Below are 21921 nucleotides of genomic sequence, written 5' to 3'. Positions count from 1 at the left end.
GGCTCCCCACTTAACCCTCACAGCATGAGTTCCTGACCCTGATGTGCCTAGAATGCCATATTGCCACACGACCCCAGCTGCTGCCTGATCCCCAGTTTGACTCCATCTGTGCTCTCGTCTTCTCTATCTCTCAGGACCTTCCCCCAGAGCACCCCAGCCCCCAGCACTTACGAGGTGTGTGTGTGTGTGTGTGTGTGTGTGTGTGTGTGTGTGTGTGTTTTAGAAATTTGGTTTTCCCATAATGCATTTCCTTCACTCACTTATTTTGTGAGTTTCATAATACAGTAGTGTCCCAAACTGTACAAGATCAAGTGGCATGTACTCCAAAATATTCAACCAAAAATTATCTGGTTGGACGTACATCTCAACAGTATAAATTCTGACTGGGGCTGCATAATGAGTGGTGATGAACATTGAAATCTTCTACAAAGGAAGAGTGCTCTAGTTTGGAATTCAAATAGTCAAAAAAATTTACATAGTTGCTAGAATTAGGTGAAATAAACAGTACAGGCATACTTAGTGGTAAAACAACAATTAAGTCGTAGCCATTTGATGTTAAATTTTGAAATCGAGGTCAATGGCACAAGGACATTGAATATCATTGTGAAAATAGACTCAACGTCCAGTTTTGGACTCAGATAGATGTGGTAGGAGGGAATAACAGAGATTACTGTTAGTAGCCTCAGAAACCTATGTCTTGGTTAGAAAGAGAAGGTGAGATTTAGAATAGGAGAGCTGTTGTTCAGTAGATTAGAAATTAGAACAGAAACCAACTATTGCAGAAGTTAATGAAGAGAAAGCAGAATCAGCAAACACTCTTTGGCCATCATCAGAAGTGGGGTCTGACCAGGGGGACATTTCTAGTCCATTCTCCAGATGGGAACTCCAAGCCTTTTTTTTCTATTTCTACCTATAATATTTAATTTTGAGGAAATGGTGTGCATGTCATCTGCATGTAGTTTGTTGTTTCAGCATTATTTTCATGCTGTGCTAATTTTTGGTTTGGGAGTTTGCAGTTAACTCCTACTGTCTCACCTTACTGTACTCAGCAACTCAATCCCCCTGTCCCCTTTCCTGTAGGTGCAGTCGTGGTGAGCAGCGGCGGCTGTGACTTGGTGACCAGCACAGGACTCACTGACTTGGCTGTTCTCCACGTGGACTCAGAGTCTGACCTTCTAGAGGAGGCCATCCGCCTGGTCACCACCTGGGACCCAGACATGCTAGTGGGCTACGAGGTGAGTCACAACTATCAGAAGTGATGGGATTATATTGAAGTGGTTGTCATTGTGTGTGTGTGTGATGTGTGTATTTACATAGTTACGTTTTACAGGAAATGAACTACACTCGTTTCTGTCTTAATCAGCCAAACTTAGCTTTTAAGTTTTTGGATTGAATAACCTCTTTATCTAGACTGTTCCATTGATCTCTGCTTCTATTGGAAAAGCTGTGTTTCTTGATAAGTATTTTTCAAACATCTTGTCTTTTCAACCTCCTTTCATGTCCTAGTTGCTCCCTCGTCCCATACACACAGATCCTCTCCCATCAATTCTTGATTCCCTTCATCACCCAAAGCATGGTAATCATGTCACCTCTCTTCTTTCTTTTAACCCTTAAAGCGTGGGGTTGTTTTGCTGTGCCTGTCGTCCCATGTGGGCATATTCAGGCTAAAACATACCTCACTTCAACCTTGCATACCTTTACTGCTACTTAACACACGTGACTGAATGAAGTATCATTGTAAAGTACATACCTTCACCTGTCCTTTGACGTTAATTTGAAATCTATATGACCATTTCTGTTATCTCTGATGACTTTTCCATAGTAGGATGATAATTTATCTATGATGTTATCTGTCAGCATGTTTACTCCTCCCAGAATGCTCTTCTTTCTTTTCTTGCCTGGTGATTATCTCATATTCCTCTCTCTTTATCTTGCGAAGTCTGGCTCCCTTCCTTTTGCTGATTTGATGCACACAGCAATTGCAGCTTCCATGGCCCCTGCCTGCCCATCAAAGTTCTTATAGCAAGCATGTTGCTTGCTAGTCTTCTTGGAGCTGCATACTGGACAATAGTTGCAAAGAACATCAAGATCCACGACGATGCCTGTGTATACTTCGACAGCAAGTCCGATGCCAACATGAGACTTATGTCCCCACTTCATCCAGCTGCAGTCAAAGCTGACATGCACATCAAGGGTGCCATTTTCGTCTGGTACACAGAGCAGCTTTTCCGTGTAGTGCTTGACGACTCCTGCTCTGGCTTCCTCCATTTTCTCTTTGTAAAATGACTCCATCTCCAGGAACAGGGAGTTGCTGACATACTCATCTTTCCACCTGTCACCAGCTTTAGATTCATTTTCAAGCCAACATATCTGATGCAAGATATGAGGCTGAAGTATACCTGATGTATACTGGAGATGGAGTACTCGTAGCCATGAGAATGATGAGTAGGCGGGGAGGCAGAGGAGACAGCTGTGTGGCACTTCATGCACTCAGTCTGCAGGACCTCGCCAACGTCAGACATTGTCACGCTCTGAGTGTTCCTGCACGACCGTACTGGACACTTCTGTCTCTCAAGCAGTGTCTGTAGCTGAGAAAGCGACATGGTGAAGAAAGTGTCACTTATATCAGACGTAGGTGTACGTCATTGTAAAGACATTTTTGGGCTGTAGCGCAGCGAAAAATCTCAACGTCCTCCCCAGTCAATGTCTGGGTGAGAACTGAGCACAGCACACGTTTCACATTCATCAGCTGTCACACGTAGTTAGAGGGATGATGGATGACAAAATTTAGAGGGAAAAAGCTATTTCTAATGCGAATTTCACGTGCGTACAAGCCCTGAGTCATACCACGTCTGTTGACGCGCGAGTCAGGCTATGACGCAACAGCGCGGGGCATTTAAATCTCTGAAAGGGACGCTGTTTTTTAGAATTATACAAATATAAGCTTCATCACCTGGTAGTACATGGCATCCCTGACACGTTGAGCGAGAAAAAATAATTTTGTCAGTTTCAAAAATATTTGTAAAAAAATACCCTCCTGACACCCGCCCTAACCCTTTCATTGCTAAGCGCTCACAACGAGACTATACCCCCCAGGCGCGCCCAGGCACCCCAGCAGGGGAAGGGGATCTCTTTTAACCGCTGTATCTCAAAAACTATTCATCACAGCTACAAAACAAAAACAACATTGGAAAGAGGAGGCCAAGATCTATAAGATTCGGTTATGTAAGCCTCTCCTGCAAACGTACAAGCATGTTCAGAGGGTGGGTTTTTGCTGTGAGTGTGACTGGCACTCGCAGCAAGCTTTTAGAACCACCAGCAAGTGATAAGTGATGATAAAGGAGGATTGAAAGGGAAAATGAAGAACTGGATGGAAAGCTACCTTAGGGGAAGAGAGATGAGAACAGTGGTTAAGGACATAAAATCGGAATGGAGAACTGTAGAGAGTGGAGTGCCTCAGGGATCAGTATTGGCACCAATACTTTTCCTAATAGATATATATTAATGACATGCCAGAGGGAGTAAATAGTTATAAGAGCCTGTTCGCAGACGATACAAAGCTGCTAAGACATATAAGAAATGGTAAAGACTGCAAAATTCTGCAAGAAGACCTAAACAAGACTTGGAAGTGGAGTATGGAATGGGAGATGAAATTCAATGTGAAGAAATGTCATGTAATGGAAATGGGAAAAAGTGAAGCAAGACCGAAATGGACATATAAAATGGGAGATGGTGAAACACTAAAGAAGGTACACGAAGAGAGTGACCTGGGAGTAATAATGCAAGATAACAAACAGCCAGAGAGTCATGTAAATTGGACATTCGGTGATACTTATAACATGGTGAAAAATATAGGAATAGCATTCCACTACATGGATAAGGATATGATGAAAAATTAATTACCACTATGATCAGACTAAAGTTGGAATATGCAGAGGCAGTGTGGTCTCCCCATAAGAAGAAACACAAAGAAACTAGAAAGAATACAAAGGATGGCAACAAAGATGGTTCCAGAGCTGGAGGGATTGATATATGAGGAAAGACTAAAGGAAATGGACTTACCAGCACTAGGACAAAGAAATGGGGAGACCTAATACAAATCTACAAATTATTGAGCAAAATGGAAGAAGTAGATAATGAGGAGTTACTACTAAAAGAAGAAATTACCACCAGGAACACAAGAGGACACAGTAAAAAATTGAGGAAAGGAAGATGCTTGAGAGACATAAAGAAATATAGCTTCCCGCAAAAAAAAATCTAGAGGTTTGGAACAGACTAAGTGAGGATGTAGTATCGGCGAGGAGTGTGCAAAGCTTTAACCCGGTAGCAGCGGGGATAATATTTCTAAATGGTCCCTCCAAGCGAGAAAAATGAGAAAAAATCACCCCTCATACAAACCATTTCATAATATGTATATATCAAAACATTTGTGATCAGATTGTGTAATCTATTTTTGGGGGTAAATATCATGGCACAAATTTGGCCCGTCGCTGCTACACGGTGAAGCCACAAATTTGGCCCGTCGCTGCTACTGGGTTAAGGAAAAGTTGGATAAATGTAGATACGGAGACGGGACCACACGAGCGTAAAGCCCAGGCCCTGTAAAACTACAACTAGGTAAATACACACACACAGCCAATATCCGCTAAGCTAACAACCAGCATATGCTCTGTGCTTGCCAGGTGCAGCGGGGGTCCTGGGGGTACTTATTGGAGCGGGGCGTGGCACTGGGGGCGCAGGTGGTGGCCCGCCTCTCCCGTGTGCCTGAGGGGACCAGGGGAAGCCACCACCTGGAGGAGGAGGATGAATATGGGGCTGACCACACCTCACAGATCCACCTGGCCGGCCGTGTGGTGCTCAACGTGTGGAGGCTCATGAGGGCAGAGGTGAGGACAAGATGGATATAGGTCTTTTGTAAGTAGACTACATTCCTCACTGTTTTGCTTGCACTTCCTCTTCCTCTCCTCCTCATCATACCTCTCTTTGATTGAACTCCTCTAAGAATGATTTCTTTTGATCCACTGGCAAAAAGTAATTTCTTGAACAATTAAGAGATGGGAAAGGAAAGGTATGAAAGGTAAGAGAAATGAAGAGAAAGGTACAACTTGTAAGATAGGGAAGGGAAATTTGTAACTGTGAAAAGAAGGGAAGGGAAAGGTAAGGTAAGGTATGGTAAGAGAAGTAAAGAGAAATGTACAGCAGGTCAGGTAGAGAAAGGGAAAGGTATAAATGGTAAGAGAAGGGAAGGAAAAGATATAAAGGGTAAGAGAAAACAGGTAAGGTAGGGAAAGGGAAAGGCATAACTGGGAGGAGAAGGGAAGGAAAAGATATAAAGGGTAAGAGAAAACAGGTAAGGTAGGGAAAGGGAAAGGCATAACTGGGAGGAAGGAAAGGGAAAAGGAAGATATAAGGAAAAAGGGTAAGTAGGGGAAAGGAAAAGGAAAGGGAAGGAGGAGAAGGGAAGGAAAAGATATAAAGGGTAAGAGAAAACAGGTAAGGTAGGGAAAGGGAAAGGCATAACTGGGTAGAGAAGGGCAGTATCACAGGTAATGTTAGGGAAGAAAATAAAACAAAGTGAGATAAAAAAAAGGCAAAGGAAAGGCATAATACAACATATAACAAGTAAGGTATAGGAAGGGAAAGGCATGACAAGGTGTGCTGAGGTAAGATAAGGCAGAAGCAAGGTGATAAGACTCAGCTGTAGGGAAATGAGGATCAAAAACTAACCATCACACTCTCCCTCACACTAACTCACTCTCCCATCTCCCACAGGTGGCGCTGCAGAGCTACACCCTGGAGAGTGTGGCATATGAGGTGCTTCACACACGCATCCCCACCTTCTCCCATGGACAGCTCACCGAGTGGTGGCTGACCGACTCCACACGTTGGCGCGCCCTCGGACACTGCCTCACCCGCTGCCGCCTCACCCTGGACCTATTGCACCGCCTCGATCTTGTCCCACGCACCGCAGAACTTGCTCGCCTCTTTGGAATACAGTTTTACGATGTGTTATCTCGAGGTTCCCAGGTGTGTGTGTGTGTGTGTGTTTTGGATTTACATATCACGGTACCATGTTAAGTATGTGTTAGTTATAGATTATGCTCTTATTTGTAATCTATGTTTGAAATGCTACATGTGGTCAGTAAGCCTGTTTATCAGTCTCTGTCTACCTGTGTTTGTTTGTGTGTGTGTGTGTGTGTGTGTGTGTGTGTGTTTTCATAGATTGTCTTATTTTCATTTCCTTCCTGACTTTTCTTCTCATCTAGTCATGTTGTTCTCAGTCATTTTCTCACTTTATCTCTATCTCTATATCTGTCTATCTATCTATCTTTTTTCCAATCACTACCACCAACCACCACCACCAACAACAACAACAACAACAACAACAACAACCTCCTCCATCCACCCTCACAGTTCCGGGTGGAGTCCATGATGCTGAGGCTGTCCAGAGGGAGGAACATGGTGGCCCTCTCTCCAAGCATACAGCAGCGAGCAGCCATGAAAGCGCCTGAGTGGATAGCCCTTACCATGGAGCCCCAGTCAAGGTGTGTGTGTATCTGTTTGTTCACCTATGTGCGTGTGTGTGTGTCTACCTCTGTATGTTTTTGTGTTCCGGTGTTTGTTGATCCACCTTGGTCCCCAATTCTGTGTACTTGTTCATTATCCATCTCCTTTCTGTGTATCCCATTTCTGTGTACTTTTTCATCCTTTCAATTTATCCAATACAACACCCCATCCCATCCCCATCTGCTCACCCACAAACCATTCCAGATTCTACACAGAGCCGGTGGTGGTGCTGGACTTTCAGAGCCTCTATCCGTCAGTGATGATCGCCTACAACTACTGCTACTCCACCTGTCTGGGCCGCATCCACCTGCTCCACCAGCCACCTCCAGTCCCCTTCACCTTTGGCACCACACACCTGCGCCTCCCAGCTGACCCTCGCCGCCTCCTGGAGTGTGTGGATCAGGTGAGAGAAAGACAGTCAGACAAGCAGGTGAATGGGTGGACGGATGGACAGACTCATGGTGGGTAAGGGTGAGGAATGGATGGTGGGGTTAGTAGAAAGGAGAGATTAGGAAGAAAGAAGAAAAGGAATCTTCAACACTCTCTCACCTCCACATTTACCTGACCCCCAGATGAATGTGTCCCCCTGCGGCGTGGCTTTCCTGCCGGCTCAGATGAGGCGTGGGGTGCTGCCGATCATGCTGGAAGAGATTCTCAACACCCGACTGATGGTGAGTGAGGACAAGGCTGTATAGGGGAGGAATGGATAGTGACGTTGATGGAAAGAAGTAAGGAAAGGCCATGAAGGAAAAAGAGAGAGAGGTTAGGGAGGGAAAGTAAGTAAGGCAAGAGGTAAGAGAAGGAGAGCAAGCAGAGGGTGGTAGGGTGAGGGAAAAGGAGAGAGAGAAAGCAAGAAAGGTGAGGGGAAAGGAAAAAGGTGAGGAATGGAAAGCAAGGAAAGAAGGATATGAGAAAAATTATGATTGACAGGGGTGATGGGGTGGGGTGGAAGGAGAGAAAGCAAGAGGTAGTGGAGGAGGTGGAAGAGAACAGGTTAGGGAGAGGTGGAGGGAAGATAAGGAAAGGATCATGAAATCAGAAGAAAAATAAGGGAAAAACCAAGGAAAAGAAAAGGCAAGGAAAAGGGATAGTGAAGTGAGGGGACGTGGGAGAATGAAGAAAGATGATAATGGTGAAAAATAAAGATAATAGTGAATGGGTTACAATAGGCTGAAGGATTAAGGTAAGAAAGAGAAGGGTGGAAGGAGGTTTTTGGAATGAAAATAAGAAAGGGAGATCATTGTTTCATAAGCCTTCATTTTCTTTAGTTTTCCTCAGTACACCCATTATTTTCACATATCTCAGTTCTTCTTTCTCATTACCTCCCAAACTCGCTACTTTTCCATATACTTATTCTTTTATCCCTTCTTTTCCTCCTCCTTTTCTTTTTTTGTATCTGTATTGTCTTTCTAATCTTGTCTTTCTCTTTCCAGTCCTGTCTTTCTTTCTCATCTTTTCCCTCATTACACTCTCCCATCCTCTCTCTTCTTCCTTATGTCACTTGCTACTCCTATCTCCCCTTTCTGTATTCTTTTTAATCTCTTATACTTCCTTCGATTCTTTTCTCCTTCCTAACTCTTCTCATATTGCCTGTTCTTTCATTTTCCTTCCTGTCTCTTCCCTTGTTACTCCTTTCTCCCCTTTTTATCTTCATTCTCTTTCCTTTCTACTCCTTTCTTCCCTCAGTTTTACTACATTCTATCTCATTTGCTTCTTTACTCTTTCCTTTCTTCTTTCTATCTCTCCTCTTGTGACTTCTTTCTGTTTTCATTCTAGCTTCTCTTGCTATTCTTTCTCCCCTCATTCTTTCTACATTCTATCTCTCCTCATCCAACTCCTGTCTCATTCCCTTCTTTATTCATTTCTCCTCTTTCTGTCTCCATTCTGTCTTCCCTTTCTACTCTTACTATCTCTTTACTCCTTTCTCCTCGCTTTCTGCTTTCTATCTCTCCTCGTTTAACTCTCGTCTCATTCCCTCCTCCATCCATCCTCACACAGGTCAAGGCAGCCCTTAAGAAATGTGGCGAAGACAACACATCTCTTCGTCGTGTGCTGCACTCCCGTCAGCTCGGCCTCAAGCTCATCGCCAACGTCACCTATGGCTACACCAGCGCCAACTTCTCAGGCCGCATGCCCTGCTCTGAGGTGAGACAGAGATGGACCCAGAGGGGGTGGTACTAAAGTGAGGGAGATATATGGCATGCGTACCAATCTGCAGACACCATTTCAGTTAGTTCTCATATCAGGAAAATAGTGCTGGTAAATTGTGGTGAGGTATATAGATTAACTTTAAGTACTGTCAAAATAGGGATTGTTTGACACTATTTAGACAGTACAGTGGAGAAACAATGTCACTGCCTGCTCATAATTAGTACAGGTAACTCTCGATTTACGTGAGTTTGGTTTACGCGTTTTCGAAATAACGCGGGGTCCAAAATCCAATTAAATGCTTGATTTACACATTTTTTCACTTATACGCGATATTTTATGGAGTGGCCACCAGATGTCTCACGCAACTGGACTCACACGGCTCCATGGCCACACAGCTGAGCAGCTCAGCTGGTGTGGCGCACGGGAAGAACTGAGCTGCTCAGTTCTTCCCGCGCACCACTTGAACAACAATACAGTACCCACACTGCCACGCTACTCAACAATAGGGGTGGGCAAGTACCGGTACCAGCTATACAGTACGGTACTGATACCAGACTGCTCGGTACCGGTACCAATACTAGCCAGTCGCTCATGGTGTCCCTCATTTCTTCCTTACACAAGTGAGGCTGAGACTTGAGTGCCTGAGTGGATATCTCAGTGATATGGATATTCTCTCTCTCTCTCTCTCTCTCTCTCTCTCTCTCTCTCTCTCTCTCTCTCCACTGAATGAAGTAAATATTTATTTTTCGATAGAAACCTACCTCTTGTTTGATTTACATTGTTTTTGATTTACACGACCTCTTCAAGGACACAATACTCGCGTAAATCGAGAGTTACCTGTACTACAAAAAAGTGCCCAAAATCTAAATCTTCAAAAGTTGAGGCATTTATTCTATTAGAAAGAGGGCAAATTAGCTGTGGTCTTGTTTGCAAACTTGTCATGGTACCATTTCACTAATTAAACTTACTGAAATTCCTATAATTATAATAATGAATACAGCAGAAGCAGCAGCATCAGGCTTTTTTTGTTTTCTTTGTTTATTGCCTGTGAGCTGTTGTCTGTTTGTAATATGAAAGATAGTATGTTGATTCATGATCATTTCTGCCTCAGCAGACAGTCACTAAACTGTTCAAGAGCATATTGATCGATGGGTGGCATATCTGGAAGAGCTGGGTATTTTGATTGGAAGTCAACTTGAATTCATTTGGACAGTTGTGGCAGGGGCACTAATCTGCTGAATTGCTACTCAAGAAAGATTGATATGTTACATGAGAGACAGTTGGGTTGATTGTTTATACCAAGATGTGGAGAAAGACCTAGGCAAGGTATCACACAAGTGACTAATGTGGAACCTGGAGGACTGGAGGGAAGCCTTCTGGAGTGGATGAGACTGTGACAGACCAACAGATGAGGATAGAATGTCAGGGTGGAGGGAAGTAAAAAAGTGGAGTTCTGTAGGGCATAGCACTGACATCCATAAAATTTGATTTACATTAACACCACAGTGGAAGGAACAAACAGTAATGCAAGCCTGTTTGCTAATGACACCAAGATCGTGAGGAAAATAAAAGTTGAGGAGGATTGTAAAATTTTGCAAGGTGATCTTGACAGGATTTATATGTGGAGTCAGGAGTGGGAAATTAAATTTAATGCATGCATTTCATCCTTATATTTCACCACTTACCCACACACCCCATTTCACCCACAGATTGGAGACAGTGTTGTGAGCAAGGGTCGGGAAATCCTGGAACGTTCCATACAGCTGGTCAACTCACACCCCACTTGGGCTGGCAAGGTGGTGTATGGTGACACAGACTCCCTCTTCGTCCACCTGCCAGGGAGGAGCCGCAGTCAGGCCTTTGCCATAGGGCAGGATATAGCGGCCACCATTACCAAAATGTACCCCAAACCCATCAAGCTGAAGTTTGAGAAGGTCTATCTCCCATGCCTCCTCCAGGTAAAGAAAGAGATCTTTTCCTATTTTTTTGTTCACAATAGTCATCATCATCCAGTTACTCTTTGCCCTAAGCTCCACCCCCTTCTTGGAGTTCTTGCTCATCGGTCGAAGTTATTTTTGTTGTGATGAAGAAAATTACCTAAAGCATGGAAATGATACTAAAAAAAATTTAATAGAAGAGTTTAAGTTGATAGTAAGAAGAGTGACCACTGCTACATTGGTTAGGTAGGGCAAGTTAGGTAGTGGCAATTAATCTGCTATACCTTCCTTCCATATCCCACCCTAACCCACTCAACCACCTCTGCCCCAACAGACCAAGAAGCGATATGTGGGGTACATGTACGAGAGCCCAGACCAGGAGGAACCCGAATTTGATGCCAAGGGAATTGAGACCGTGAGGCGTGATGGGTGCCCAGCTGTCGCCAAGGTTAGCCGCTCCTGTCTCCTGTGTTATCCTTGCCAGTGAAGTGTTTCTCTCTCCTTTTTACTTTCTTTCTGTACTCCTGTTCATGTATTTTTTCTCTTTGTGTCTTTATTATATACTGCTTGTCACTTTATGTGTGTGTGTTTGTCACTTTCTTTCCTTCATTGCTTTCTTTTTTTCTTTCCTTCATTCCTTCTTTTCTTCTCATTATTCCACCTCTTCTTTGTTTTCTTAGCTCCTGATTACAATATTTCTAGTTATTTTTTTCCTAACATCCATTCTTTTTCTTTCCTTCATTCTTTCTTTTTTTCTCATTATTTCTCCTCTTCTTTTTATGTTTTCTTAGCTCCTGATCACATTATTTCTAGTTCTTCTTTTCTTGGCATCCATTTTCTTTAGTTCTCATTTCATCCCTCACATTCTTGGCCCTATTTTATTGTCCTTCTCATTCCCCTGACTCCCTCCCCAAAATACAGGCCTCTCATCTCTTCATACCCCAGCCCATCCTACAACCTTTATTTCTCTTTCTCTTTGTTTCCTTCTAGGCATGCCCATCTGTGTCTTCAAGCAGAATATTGAGGCTTTTTATTTATATTTTTGTCTTAAGTTTATATCTACAAATCTATCTATTCATTTATCTTTACTATTTCTTTTTTATATTAAAGGAAGCAGCTCAAGAACACATTAAAAGGCCCACTAATTGCTACTTCCAAGAAAATTTGAGTGTTTGAACAGTGTCAGATTCGGTTAAAGAGGTGTCTTGATAGTCTTGGTTTGTTTATTTATGTTCTGTTTGGTTTGTCTCTAACAAAAATCATCCTCCGTCTGACTCATCCGATGTCCCCGTAGATCCTGGAGAAGTCGCTGCGCCTTCTGTTTGAGTGCAAGGACGTGTCGAGTGTGAAGCAGTATGTGCAGCGACAACTCCTGAAGGTGATGCAGGGTCGAGTCTCCCTCCAAGACCTCACGTTTGCCAAGGAGTACCGGGGGGCTCGAGGGTACCGGCCGGGCGCTTGTGTTCCTTCCCTCCACCTTGCCAGGTTTGTGTGGCCATGATGGTTGTTGCTTTGTTTGGTGGGCCGTAGTGCTGCTGTCTATTTTCCTTCGTTTCATTGTCTGAAAGTGATTTGATTTTTCTTACTTTTCCTCTTTTTGTTTCATTGTTTTCTCATCTTTTCATTCATTTCTCTTTTGTTTTCTCTTTTTTTTTTATGACACGACCTCATTTTTTATCCCTCTGTAAGTCTGTTTGTACCAAATAAATAATTCCTTGCTTTCATTCTCTATCAACAGGCAGTGGACTCGCACCGACCCCAGGAAGGAACCCAGGACAGGGGAGCGAGTGCCTTATGTTATCGTCTATGGTGCTCCAGGACTCCCCCTCATCCAGCTGGTGCGTTGTCCCTCTTCATTGGTGGCTGATGCATCGCTGAGGCTTAACGCAACCTACTACATCACCCATGCCATCCTGCCGCCCCTCCACCGCTGCCTGGCACTTCTTGGTGTGGATGTTAAAACCTGGTGAGTTGAGTGTACTGGTGAGGTAGTGAAGATATTTTTCAGTCCCTCTCTATGTGCAGGGTCATTACAGTAAGACCTCTTTATGTCAGCACAATTGGGGCAGAGGCATTACTAAAGTCCCTCAGTTCTCACTCATTCATTCTCCATTCCTATTTATTTTGAAAGGCTACATACAACTTGCACATGTCAGTCTTGTAGCCCTCCAATCTGCTTGAACCTTAAGAGCCCCAGGATCTATAGGTCATTCTGCACTACTATGCCATAAGTCCTCTTTAGTCTACCTCTTCCAACTCCTACGTCTCTCCCCCTCTTCACCTTACCACCATTATCCATCCTTTCCATATGCACACTCCACCTCAACCTGTCCCTCCTCTGCACATCACTACTACACACATTCAAGACCCATTTCCTGCCCATTACCTTCCCATCCCCCTCACCACCATTGGACTTGTTGTGGCACCATGATTGCATACCCCAATAAATCAAACCATATCCCCCCACCCCACAGGTATACAGAGCTGCCCAGACCCTCCACCCTCACCTCCTCTGATGCTGTCATACCAGGGATCTCTGCCGGCCCCTCCATTGCCCACTACTTCACCCCTGTAGCCTGTGTTGGGTGCGGGGCTGCCACCACCCTTGCCCCGACCGGGAAGGGAGCGGCGGTGGGTCGGGGGCTGTGTAGTGGGTGCAAGGCCAGCCCCCAGGACACTGTGCTGCATTTGGGGGAGAGAATTCGTACCTATGAGAGGGCGGTTGACCACCTCCAGCAGGTAAGTTGTTCTTTAGATGTAATATAGTTTTCTCTAGTTCAGGTTTTCTCTTACCTACTGCTTTCTTTTGTTATCATTCCCTGTTCTATCCTTCCTTCCAGTTTGTTCTTTTGCTTTTGGTTCCTATTTTCTCCTTCCTTCATATTCTTTCTGTTTCTTTTATCTCCTGTTCTTTCTTTCCTACCTTTTTTCTTTTATTCACTGACCTTTGATTTCCTCTTCTTCACCTTCAGCCCCATCTCAGTTGAGGCAGATGGGAATGTCTTCGGCAGGGTTGATGTGGCAGTAGTGGTTACATCCTGCAGATCAGGAGGACTTGATCCTGGCTTGGATTTTTACACATAACCATTACAAGGCACTGTGTAGATACAAGGCCATTATTCTATGCCCATAGCCCTCATTAATGCACACTGTTAGTATGTGCAGGTGCTGATAAGAATATTGATCCACATTTCACGAATTGCGATAAGGAATCCCCCCTTTTTGGACAGGAAGTCACATGGGGTAGAAGAGTGGAGGCTGAGGAAGGGAGAGGGGAATGGGACAAACTAGTAATTCTAAATCAAAAGTTTAAAACTTTTTTTCTGTACTTCAGCCACTAAAAGCAAGATTCTTAAAGGTATATACAGGCTGCACTCCAAACACTGTCATGAGAAACTAGTCCCTAGGTCACCACCTTTTTATTAATAGGTAACTATACACTAGACGGCAGGAGGCACACAGTGCTTAGTATTGTCTGGAGGCTTTAAGACGGGTTGTAAGGGAAATTTTTTAAGTAAAACTTGGTAGAACATTTACAGAGAGAACAAGATCAGTCAGCACCATTTTTATTATACTTGCCTGTCATGGAGCTGTGCCTACAGGTGTGTGAGACCTGTGTTGGGTGTCGCCTGCAGGAGGTGGAGTGTATCTCCCTTGACTGTCCACTCACCTACCGCCGTGTCCTGGCCTCGCGTGACCTCCATGCCGCTGATCAGCTACGCACTCTGCTGGATGACTTCTGACAAGTGACTGGTCCTGAGTTGTGGCTTCCAGCCAGTCCATTAGTTGATCAATCAGTCAGTCTGTGCAGACTGGCAAATGCAACTTAATGGACAACGATTTGCTAAGAATGTTGATAACGACTATGATAGCAAGACTCGAATATGCACTTGTGGTTTAGTCACCTCATGTGAAAAAACATACACTAGTTAGAAAGTGTGCAAAGGGTAACAACAAAACTGAAACCAATCTTAAGAGAACTGGAATACACTGAAACACTACAAAATGGAGCTGTCTACATTGCAAGAAAGTGAAATGGAGGTTACTTAATCATGGCTTTAAAACTCACAAAGGGCCTGGAGCATGTAGACAGGAATGACTTGCTGGTAAGGGTAATGAAAGGACATGGGGACATTAACATAAATGGAGGAAATCAAGATACAGGAAGGATGTAATGAAAATTGGCTTCCCCAATAGGATCCTTGATACACTGGTAGTCTGGATGTGGAGATAAGTAGAGCTAAGAACAGATAAACGTAAGGTTAAGTTAGAGAAAAGCAGATGTGGAGACAACAACACAAGCTTAGCTCAAACAATGTATGCAACAACTACCAGGCAAATACGTGAAAAAAAAAGAAATTATTATACCTGTCTTAACCTTCTTCCTATATACCACACCCAACCTCAGAACTCACCCGTCACCCACCTAAATGTTGGATGTTGGAAAAGAGATGAAGGAGAAAGAGGAAGAAAAGAGAAGGACAAGCCTAACTCACTGCCTCTGAAAACCACTTGTGCCGTCATTCTTTATTGTGATTTAGTGTACTTGTGCAAACGTAGCTGTGCGCACACACTCCTGGTGCCCATGTAGTCAGTGGCAGCAGCAGCCTGTCTGCCTTGACCACTGTGCAAGGAGGGAAGTGCAGTGCCGACTGGAAGGCTGTGCTGTGTTATGCTGTAGTAATCTGTGCTGTGCTGTGAGACTGAAGTGCTTTGAATCAGCGTGTTTATTGTCCACATCCCGAAGTGTCCAAGACAGGCGCATCCTTCGCCCTCAGGGGATGTGAGGCAACCTGAGTGTCTAGGCTGTGACAAGGGATGCATGGCCTCGGCTAAGCAAGGCTGTGGTGGGAAGTCTCTTCATTAGGGGCGTCCAGGGATTCTGAAGGCCTTAAATAGGGAAGCCCCACAAGGAGCGACCAAACCTACAATGATACGTAATGTTATACTGTGTTCGTAGTGCCCCCCTCAAGAATCAATTGCAGTGCTGTTGTGGTGTTTATATTGGCACCGTTGCAGAGTTTTATTCAAAGCCTTCATCACAGAACTGTCATAGGACCTATGAATACTATTCTATATATCTATGTAGCATGACATGTGCATCAACTATTTTGGAGTTTGTAAATGGCAACACCACAGAGTTTCTGAGGGAACTCTATCTTTTACATGTTTTGTGGATGCCATGGTAGGTGAAAATAATAATAGCAATGTGAATGTCTTGTGTGTTTTGAGGGAAATGTATTATAGTTGTGGTGGGATATATACACTAATACTGCTATGCCCTGATTGTTTGTTTTACTGTGTTTTACCATTTTCTCTCACACTCACACAGGTTATAGGTGTTTGTTTTTATTTGTTATTAAGTTTGCCTTGGCACTTACCCTGGAGTTTATGATGCCATTTGACTTTTTGTCATTTAACGGTGCCACCAGTCCAGTCCATTCATGTCATTTGGCACCTATGATCCATAACTTTATTCATGTTAGCATGTAAAATAAGCCCTTTCCTTTTCTCCAAAAATTGTTTATCATGGGTTTGGTGTCCATTTCACTTTGGTGTCCTGGAGGACCTGGGTTCAAGTCCTGTCCACCACTACAAGCTGACAATTTTCAGTCCTCGCCGAGTAGCCTAAGACTACCCTCATGCTGTCCTGAAGACCACTTATCAACCCAGACTCTAGATAAACTCTAAAGAGGATCAAAGATGAGCTCTGGGGGGCAGCATGAGTCAAGCAATATGGCACTGCTAAAAGACACTTGCCTGCACCATTATTGGCTGGGGCAAACCATGAGGTGCCGCCAAGAAAGCCTAGCAGCACTAAAAGCCAGATGTTTTGGGGAAAGAAAAGGCTATGCCCACTCTCAAACTCAGGCTGCATACGAATGGTGGATGCTTAGAAATCACATTGGTAGATATGTGGCTGCAGTTGGCAGGGCTTATTTATTATGTTTATGGGAACAGAGCACAGTTTTCCTATCCCTCAGCAACAGCATCTCAAAGGTTAACTTTTATGGATTAGCAGGAATTCTTTGTGTTTTTATTATGTGTGTTTGTAAATGGGATTCATTGCTGTTGTTTATACTTTTTTATTTCTAAAATGAGTCGATCCGTTTGTTCATTCATGTGGTTGGTTGGTGTTTACATGTTACCAGTAATGTGTGTTTGTTATATTACTGTTTATTCAGAATTAACCAGTGTTATTTGTTTGTTTTGTCTGGTTCAGGTTTTATTATTACTATTATCATTATTATTATTATTGTTATTATTATTATTATTATTATTATTATTATTATTGTCATAGATATAATTATTTGATTATTAAGCAATATCTGTGTCTATCCTTCTTAGAGGGGAAGAACAAGCAAGATTTACAAAAAAGAATGAAATTGTTATTGCTAAGGTTGCCTTGTATCATTTCCAAGAAAAGACATTTGATCTCAAGATGCATGTGCACATTGTTATTGGCATACTATTATTTCTATTATTATTATAATATTATTATTATTATTATTATTATTATTATTATTATTATTATTATTATTATTATTATTATTATTATTTATTTTACACTTCTTGTCAGATAAACTGCATTTGTATTGCAGTTTATCTAAAAAGTTACTTTACATGTAATGTTTATTTCTGTGTGTGTGTGTGTGTGTGTGTGTGTGTGTGTGTGTGTGTGTGCTTTTCAAGAGTACAAATATATTATACTTATTGATGGCGTTAAATTAATATACTGATGCTTTTTTTATATGTTTGATTCACGCACACACTCACATGTGCACACACACACACACACACACACACATAACACACACACACACACCACACACACATACCACACACACATACCACACACACACACACACACAGATCTCCATAGTGCAGGGGTTAGCTCGCTTGCCTCACAACTGAGAAGTCCCAGATTCAATTCCTGGGCAGAGTGGACAGGCAGTCTCCTTTAATCCGTGACACCTGTCCACCCAGCAGTAAATGGGTACCGGGTGTCAATCATGGGTTGTGTCCTGCCTCCCAGGTGTGTGTGGGTGTGAGGTTTCAGCCATACCCCAAAATCCATCACGTGTGAGCTCTCTCATTCAAGGAGGGTACTGGCTGGCAAACGCATCTGTCATTTGGTCAGACTATGGTGAATTACACACACACACACACACACACTTAAGGAGGAAAACAAGGTGCCTGAAGGATACCAAGAAAAAATAGTATTACACACAGATGCACTGACCTGAGGAATGGTCTAGATGGGAAGAGCATCCAGGCTTGACTTTCATGAATCTAAAGCAAAGTTTTACTGATTGAAACACAGAGACGGAACTCCATCGGCATAGCTCACTTCCTGTACGTCAGAATATACACACACATTCAGGAGAGTTACAAAACAATTACATAACTATCATGCAAGATGTAATCCTTGGTTGTGTGTGTGTGTGTGTGTGTGTGTGTGTGTGTATATTTACCTAGTTGTGACACACGGGAAAAGAGCTACGCTCGCGCTGTCCCATCTCCATAACCGCTCTTATCCAACTTTTCCTTAAAATCATGAATGTTTCTTGCACAAACCACCTCCTCCTCCAGTCCATTCCACAACTCAATGCTTCTGTTTGGGAAGCTAAACTTTTTCACATCTCGCCTACACGTTGTCGCCCTCAACTTCTTTCCATGTCCTCTTGTTTCTCTCTCGCTCCACACACACAGGTCCTCTCAGTCCAGATTCTCCACCCCGCTCACCACCCTGTACACCGCTATCAGGTCTCCTCTTTCTCCTCTTCTCTCCAGGTGTTAGTGTGTGTGTGTGTGTGTGTGTGTGTGTGTGTGTGTGTGTGTGTGTGTGTGTGTGTGTGTCATTTGAGACCTGTAGCCCTTCCCTGCCCTGCCCTAACCTGACCTCCCCTAAACCAAATCCACATCACTGCCTACCCAAATAAAAAAAAAAAATTATAATGATGGTAATATAGATACATAATTTCTACTCTGAAACTAAATTTATCTTGGTTTTTGGTGTCTCATCAAATGGAGTGGCGCTTTTTTTTTTTTTTTTTTTTTTTTTTTTTTTGTCTCCTTTACTGTAAAGAGAAAAAAATCCAATTCCCAGTATTAAAAAAAAAAAAAACATTGCCAAGCGGTGAGGTAATGTAGGTCATGTAACAGCCAGCCAAGCTTTGAACATTATCAGAGTCAACATTGTCCCAGAGATTACAAATGACTTGCTTCATGCCTTTCTTACCTCAGTCCTGTATGATGTGTGTTAATTATGGGCACCCCTTAGCTCCTTCCCCTCCCATTAAAAACTTATCCAGGAAGAGGGTTGAGTTTAATTAGTTTTTTTTTTTTTTTTATTTTTTTTTTTTCAGTACATATACAGTTTACCAAGGATGACACATGAATAGAAACACTTATTTAGATAATTTGTAAATTAACTTGACATGACAGCCTTGAAAATGCCTTATCTTATTTTCATTGATTGTATATCAATTTTATATCTATTTATTTTTTGTGGTGGTACATTTAGGCTCTGAAGGGCAGGTAAGGGAAGGGTAGGCCACGGGTAATAGGACACCTGCAGCATAACATTAAGGTATGCAAATGTACATATTAAGAGAAATATATAAAAACATATATATACCTGAGATAAAGTGTACAGAAGAGTATTTATGGAAAATATAATATGGTGTAACTTTTTTACTCTGGAATATAAAAATGAAAGACATCTGCTCAACTTTGATGTGCTTTACTCAGCCTATGTGTGTGTGTGCATGTGTGTGTGTGGCTGCCCAGTTCTAGTATACAGGATTACGGTACTCTCATGGTATCCTGTCTCCAAGTCTATTTTTACCCCGTTTATCTTGTGTCGTGTGTGATTGTGTGTACGGGATATTATGTTACTGGCTTGGAAAGATGTTTTTATTTGGGAGGGATAGTGGATAGACTGGGGTAGAGGGAGAAATGGGAGGGGATTGACATGAAGGGAAGGATGCTGGATGTGGAGGGTTGCTGGTAAAGGAGGAAGAGTGATGGTAGTCATGGATAGGAGAAAAGTTTAATGGATAGAAGTGGATATATAAAAAAAGTTGGTGGATAACAAAAGATAGAAGACAGGCTTGAGATAGGAAGAGGGTTAGTGGTGGTGAATAGAGGACATGAAGAAGGTGGTGAATAGTGGACAAAAAGAAGCTTGTGATAAGAGATGAGACAGTGGATGGATAGTGGAATAATGGTTAGACTAGTCACTAATGGATAGGCAGCAGCTTGATGGGTAGGAGAAGGAATAGTGGATAGGTAGAAAGTTTTGGGATGAGGAATAATGGATAGAGTAGTGGATAGGTGATAGGTTGATGGGTAAGTGAAACAATAGTAGATAGGTTAAAGGTTGATGGATAAAAAGATGGATAGTGGATAGGTGGAACAATGATTAAGAAAAGGATCGAATAGTGGATAAGTTGCCAGATAGGTAGGTGGAATAGGTCTCAAAAGGAAATTTGGGAGGTGGAACAGTAAAAAGATATAAGAAAGGCTGTGGGATATGGGAAGGATAGAGGATAGTCATGGATAGATATGTGGATAGGAAGAGAGGTAAGATTGGTAGAGTAGGGAAAGATCGTGGAGAGGTGAATGGATTGGTGTATAAGGGAAACCTTGTGAAAAACTGGATAGGGAAGGGGTGGAATGGGGGTTAAAGTGATACAAAGAAATGGTTGGTGAGTGAGGGAAGGGTAGAAATGTGAAAAGCTTCTAATGTGGTGGATAATAACAGATAAGGAAAGGAATGGGGGTTAATTTGGAATAGATAAAGTGTTGGTGAATAAGGGATGTCTGTGGATAGACTGATGGATTGGTGAATGGGAACAATGGTGGATAAAATAATGAATGAGGAAAGGGATAGGGGTTAATTTGGTATGGAAAAAGGGTTGGTGAATAAGGAAAGGGATGTAGATATGTGGATAGGCTGATGGCCGCCCCCGGGTTGGTAAATGGAAATAATGAAGTGGATATATAATAATAGATATATAAGGAAAATAATGCAGGTTAATTTTATATAGAGAAACTGGTGAATAAGGGAAGGGATATGTAGGACTGGTGGGTTGGTAAATGTGAATATTGTAGTGGATATAATAATGGATGAGGAAAGGGGTGGGGGTTAATATGGTATAGAAAAAGGCTTGGTGAATAAAGGAGTGGATATATAGTGGATGGACTGGTGGGTTGGGGAATGGAAGGGGGTGGATAGATGTAGCGAAGTTGAAGTAATAGTGAATGGACAGATGATTGAGCATGGGGGAGAAACGGGCGGCAGCATTGAAGGTGACACGCAGTTAAGATAATTCATGGCGCATACTTATTTCCGGCATGAGAGAGCACAGCCGCCTGCACAGTAGCGGAAGGACGGCCACGAGGGGAAGTATAGTGTCCATGCTGTGTGTTGGTTAGCGAGCGTTGAAGGAAGTGAGGCGCGAGGGATGGACAAGCCCGCCACGTGGTGTTGGGAGATGTTGTTTTGCATTGATAAAAGGTATGTGGCAGATGCTTCAGTAATAAGTGTTATGGATCCTGGTTATGCTTGAAATATAGAGCTAATTAGGTTCTTTATTACGGAAGGGGGGGGGGGGTATCGCACGAGGAGGAGGAGAATTTTAAGAAGAAAAGGAAAAGGAAGAGGAGGCCGGATGAGGACGTATATATAAATTATCATTATCCTCATTAATTGTCCTCTGTAAGGTTATGGGCCTGACTGACTTAATTGCGATAGCTTATAATGAATGATGATTGACTGTTGTTACTGTTGCAAAAATACCAGGAAGTAACGTGCATGCATCGACTAATTTAATTGTAATAGTGCTGAAAGAAAGATTTGTGGGTTTCAAAAGTTCAGCTGATTACATAGTTCCTATATACGATGTAGCATTTGACGTATATATATAATGGTGCCATTATAGAGGACGTTGCCGCCTCAATAATATAGCATTCAAGGCAGGAAATACCCCCCCAGCGGCGCCCAAGGTCGTGCCCGGTCGTTGCCGCCGGAGGATGAACAGCAATAACAAGTAGCATGCAGAGAGGGTGGCTTCTTTATAGTCACCCGGACTTGTTTATTGGCAGGAAGTGGACGCAACATCATTGACACGCACGCTGGTCGAGAAAATAGCAGGCTGAAGAGCAAACTAACTTAACAAAGACCTTCCAAGGCTGAAAAATTATGAAGACCCATGAGATGCAGCCAGAAGTACGATGATAGCCGTCGGTCTACAATACT

At 42.9% G+C, this 21921-nt stretch overlaps 1 protein-coding gene across 1 annotated transcript in view; it reads left to right on the top strand.

Annotated features, from left to right (window-relative positions):
- The window catches only part of LOC127005290 (uncharacterized), a 94171-nt gene extending 74781 nt beyond the window's left edge, over window positions 1-19390 (top strand). Inside the window, exons 20-33 of the mRNA XM_050874084.1 lie at window positions 24-174; window positions 1081-1235; window positions 4683-4886; window positions 5773-6027; window positions 6415-6545; window positions 6772-6970; window positions 7140-7238; window positions 8566-8712; window positions 10428-10676; window positions 10990-11103; window positions 11950-12140; window positions 12394-12621; window positions 13130-13394; window positions 14258-19390. Of these exons, the coding sequence (XP_050730041.1) occupies window positions 24-174; window positions 1081-1235; window positions 4683-4886; window positions 5773-6027; window positions 6415-6545; window positions 6772-6970; window positions 7140-7238; window positions 8566-8712; window positions 10428-10676; window positions 10990-11103; window positions 11950-12140; window positions 12394-12621; window positions 13130-13394; window positions 14258-14398 (2529 nt within the window). The 3' untranslated portion in view covers window positions 14399-19390. The remainder of the gene's footprint in view (window positions 1-23; window positions 175-1080; window positions 1236-4682; window positions 4887-5772; window positions 6028-6414; window positions 6546-6771; window positions 6971-7139; window positions 7239-8565; window positions 8713-10427; window positions 10677-10989; window positions 11104-11949; window positions 12141-12393; window positions 12622-13129; window positions 13395-14257) is intronic.
- The last annotated feature ends 2531 nt before the right edge of the window (window positions 19391-21921 follow it).

This window comes from Eriocheir sinensis, chromosome 29, assembly GCF_024679095.1.
Source record: "Eriocheir sinensis breed Jianghai 21 chromosome 29, ASM2467909v1, whole genome shotgun sequence".
Taxonomy (NCBI): Eukaryota; Metazoa; Arthropoda; class Malacostraca; order Decapoda; family Varunidae; genus Eriocheir; species Eriocheir sinensis.
The sequence above is the reverse complement of the archived record's forward strand: the minus strand, read 5'-3'. Positions and strand labels throughout refer to the sequence as shown.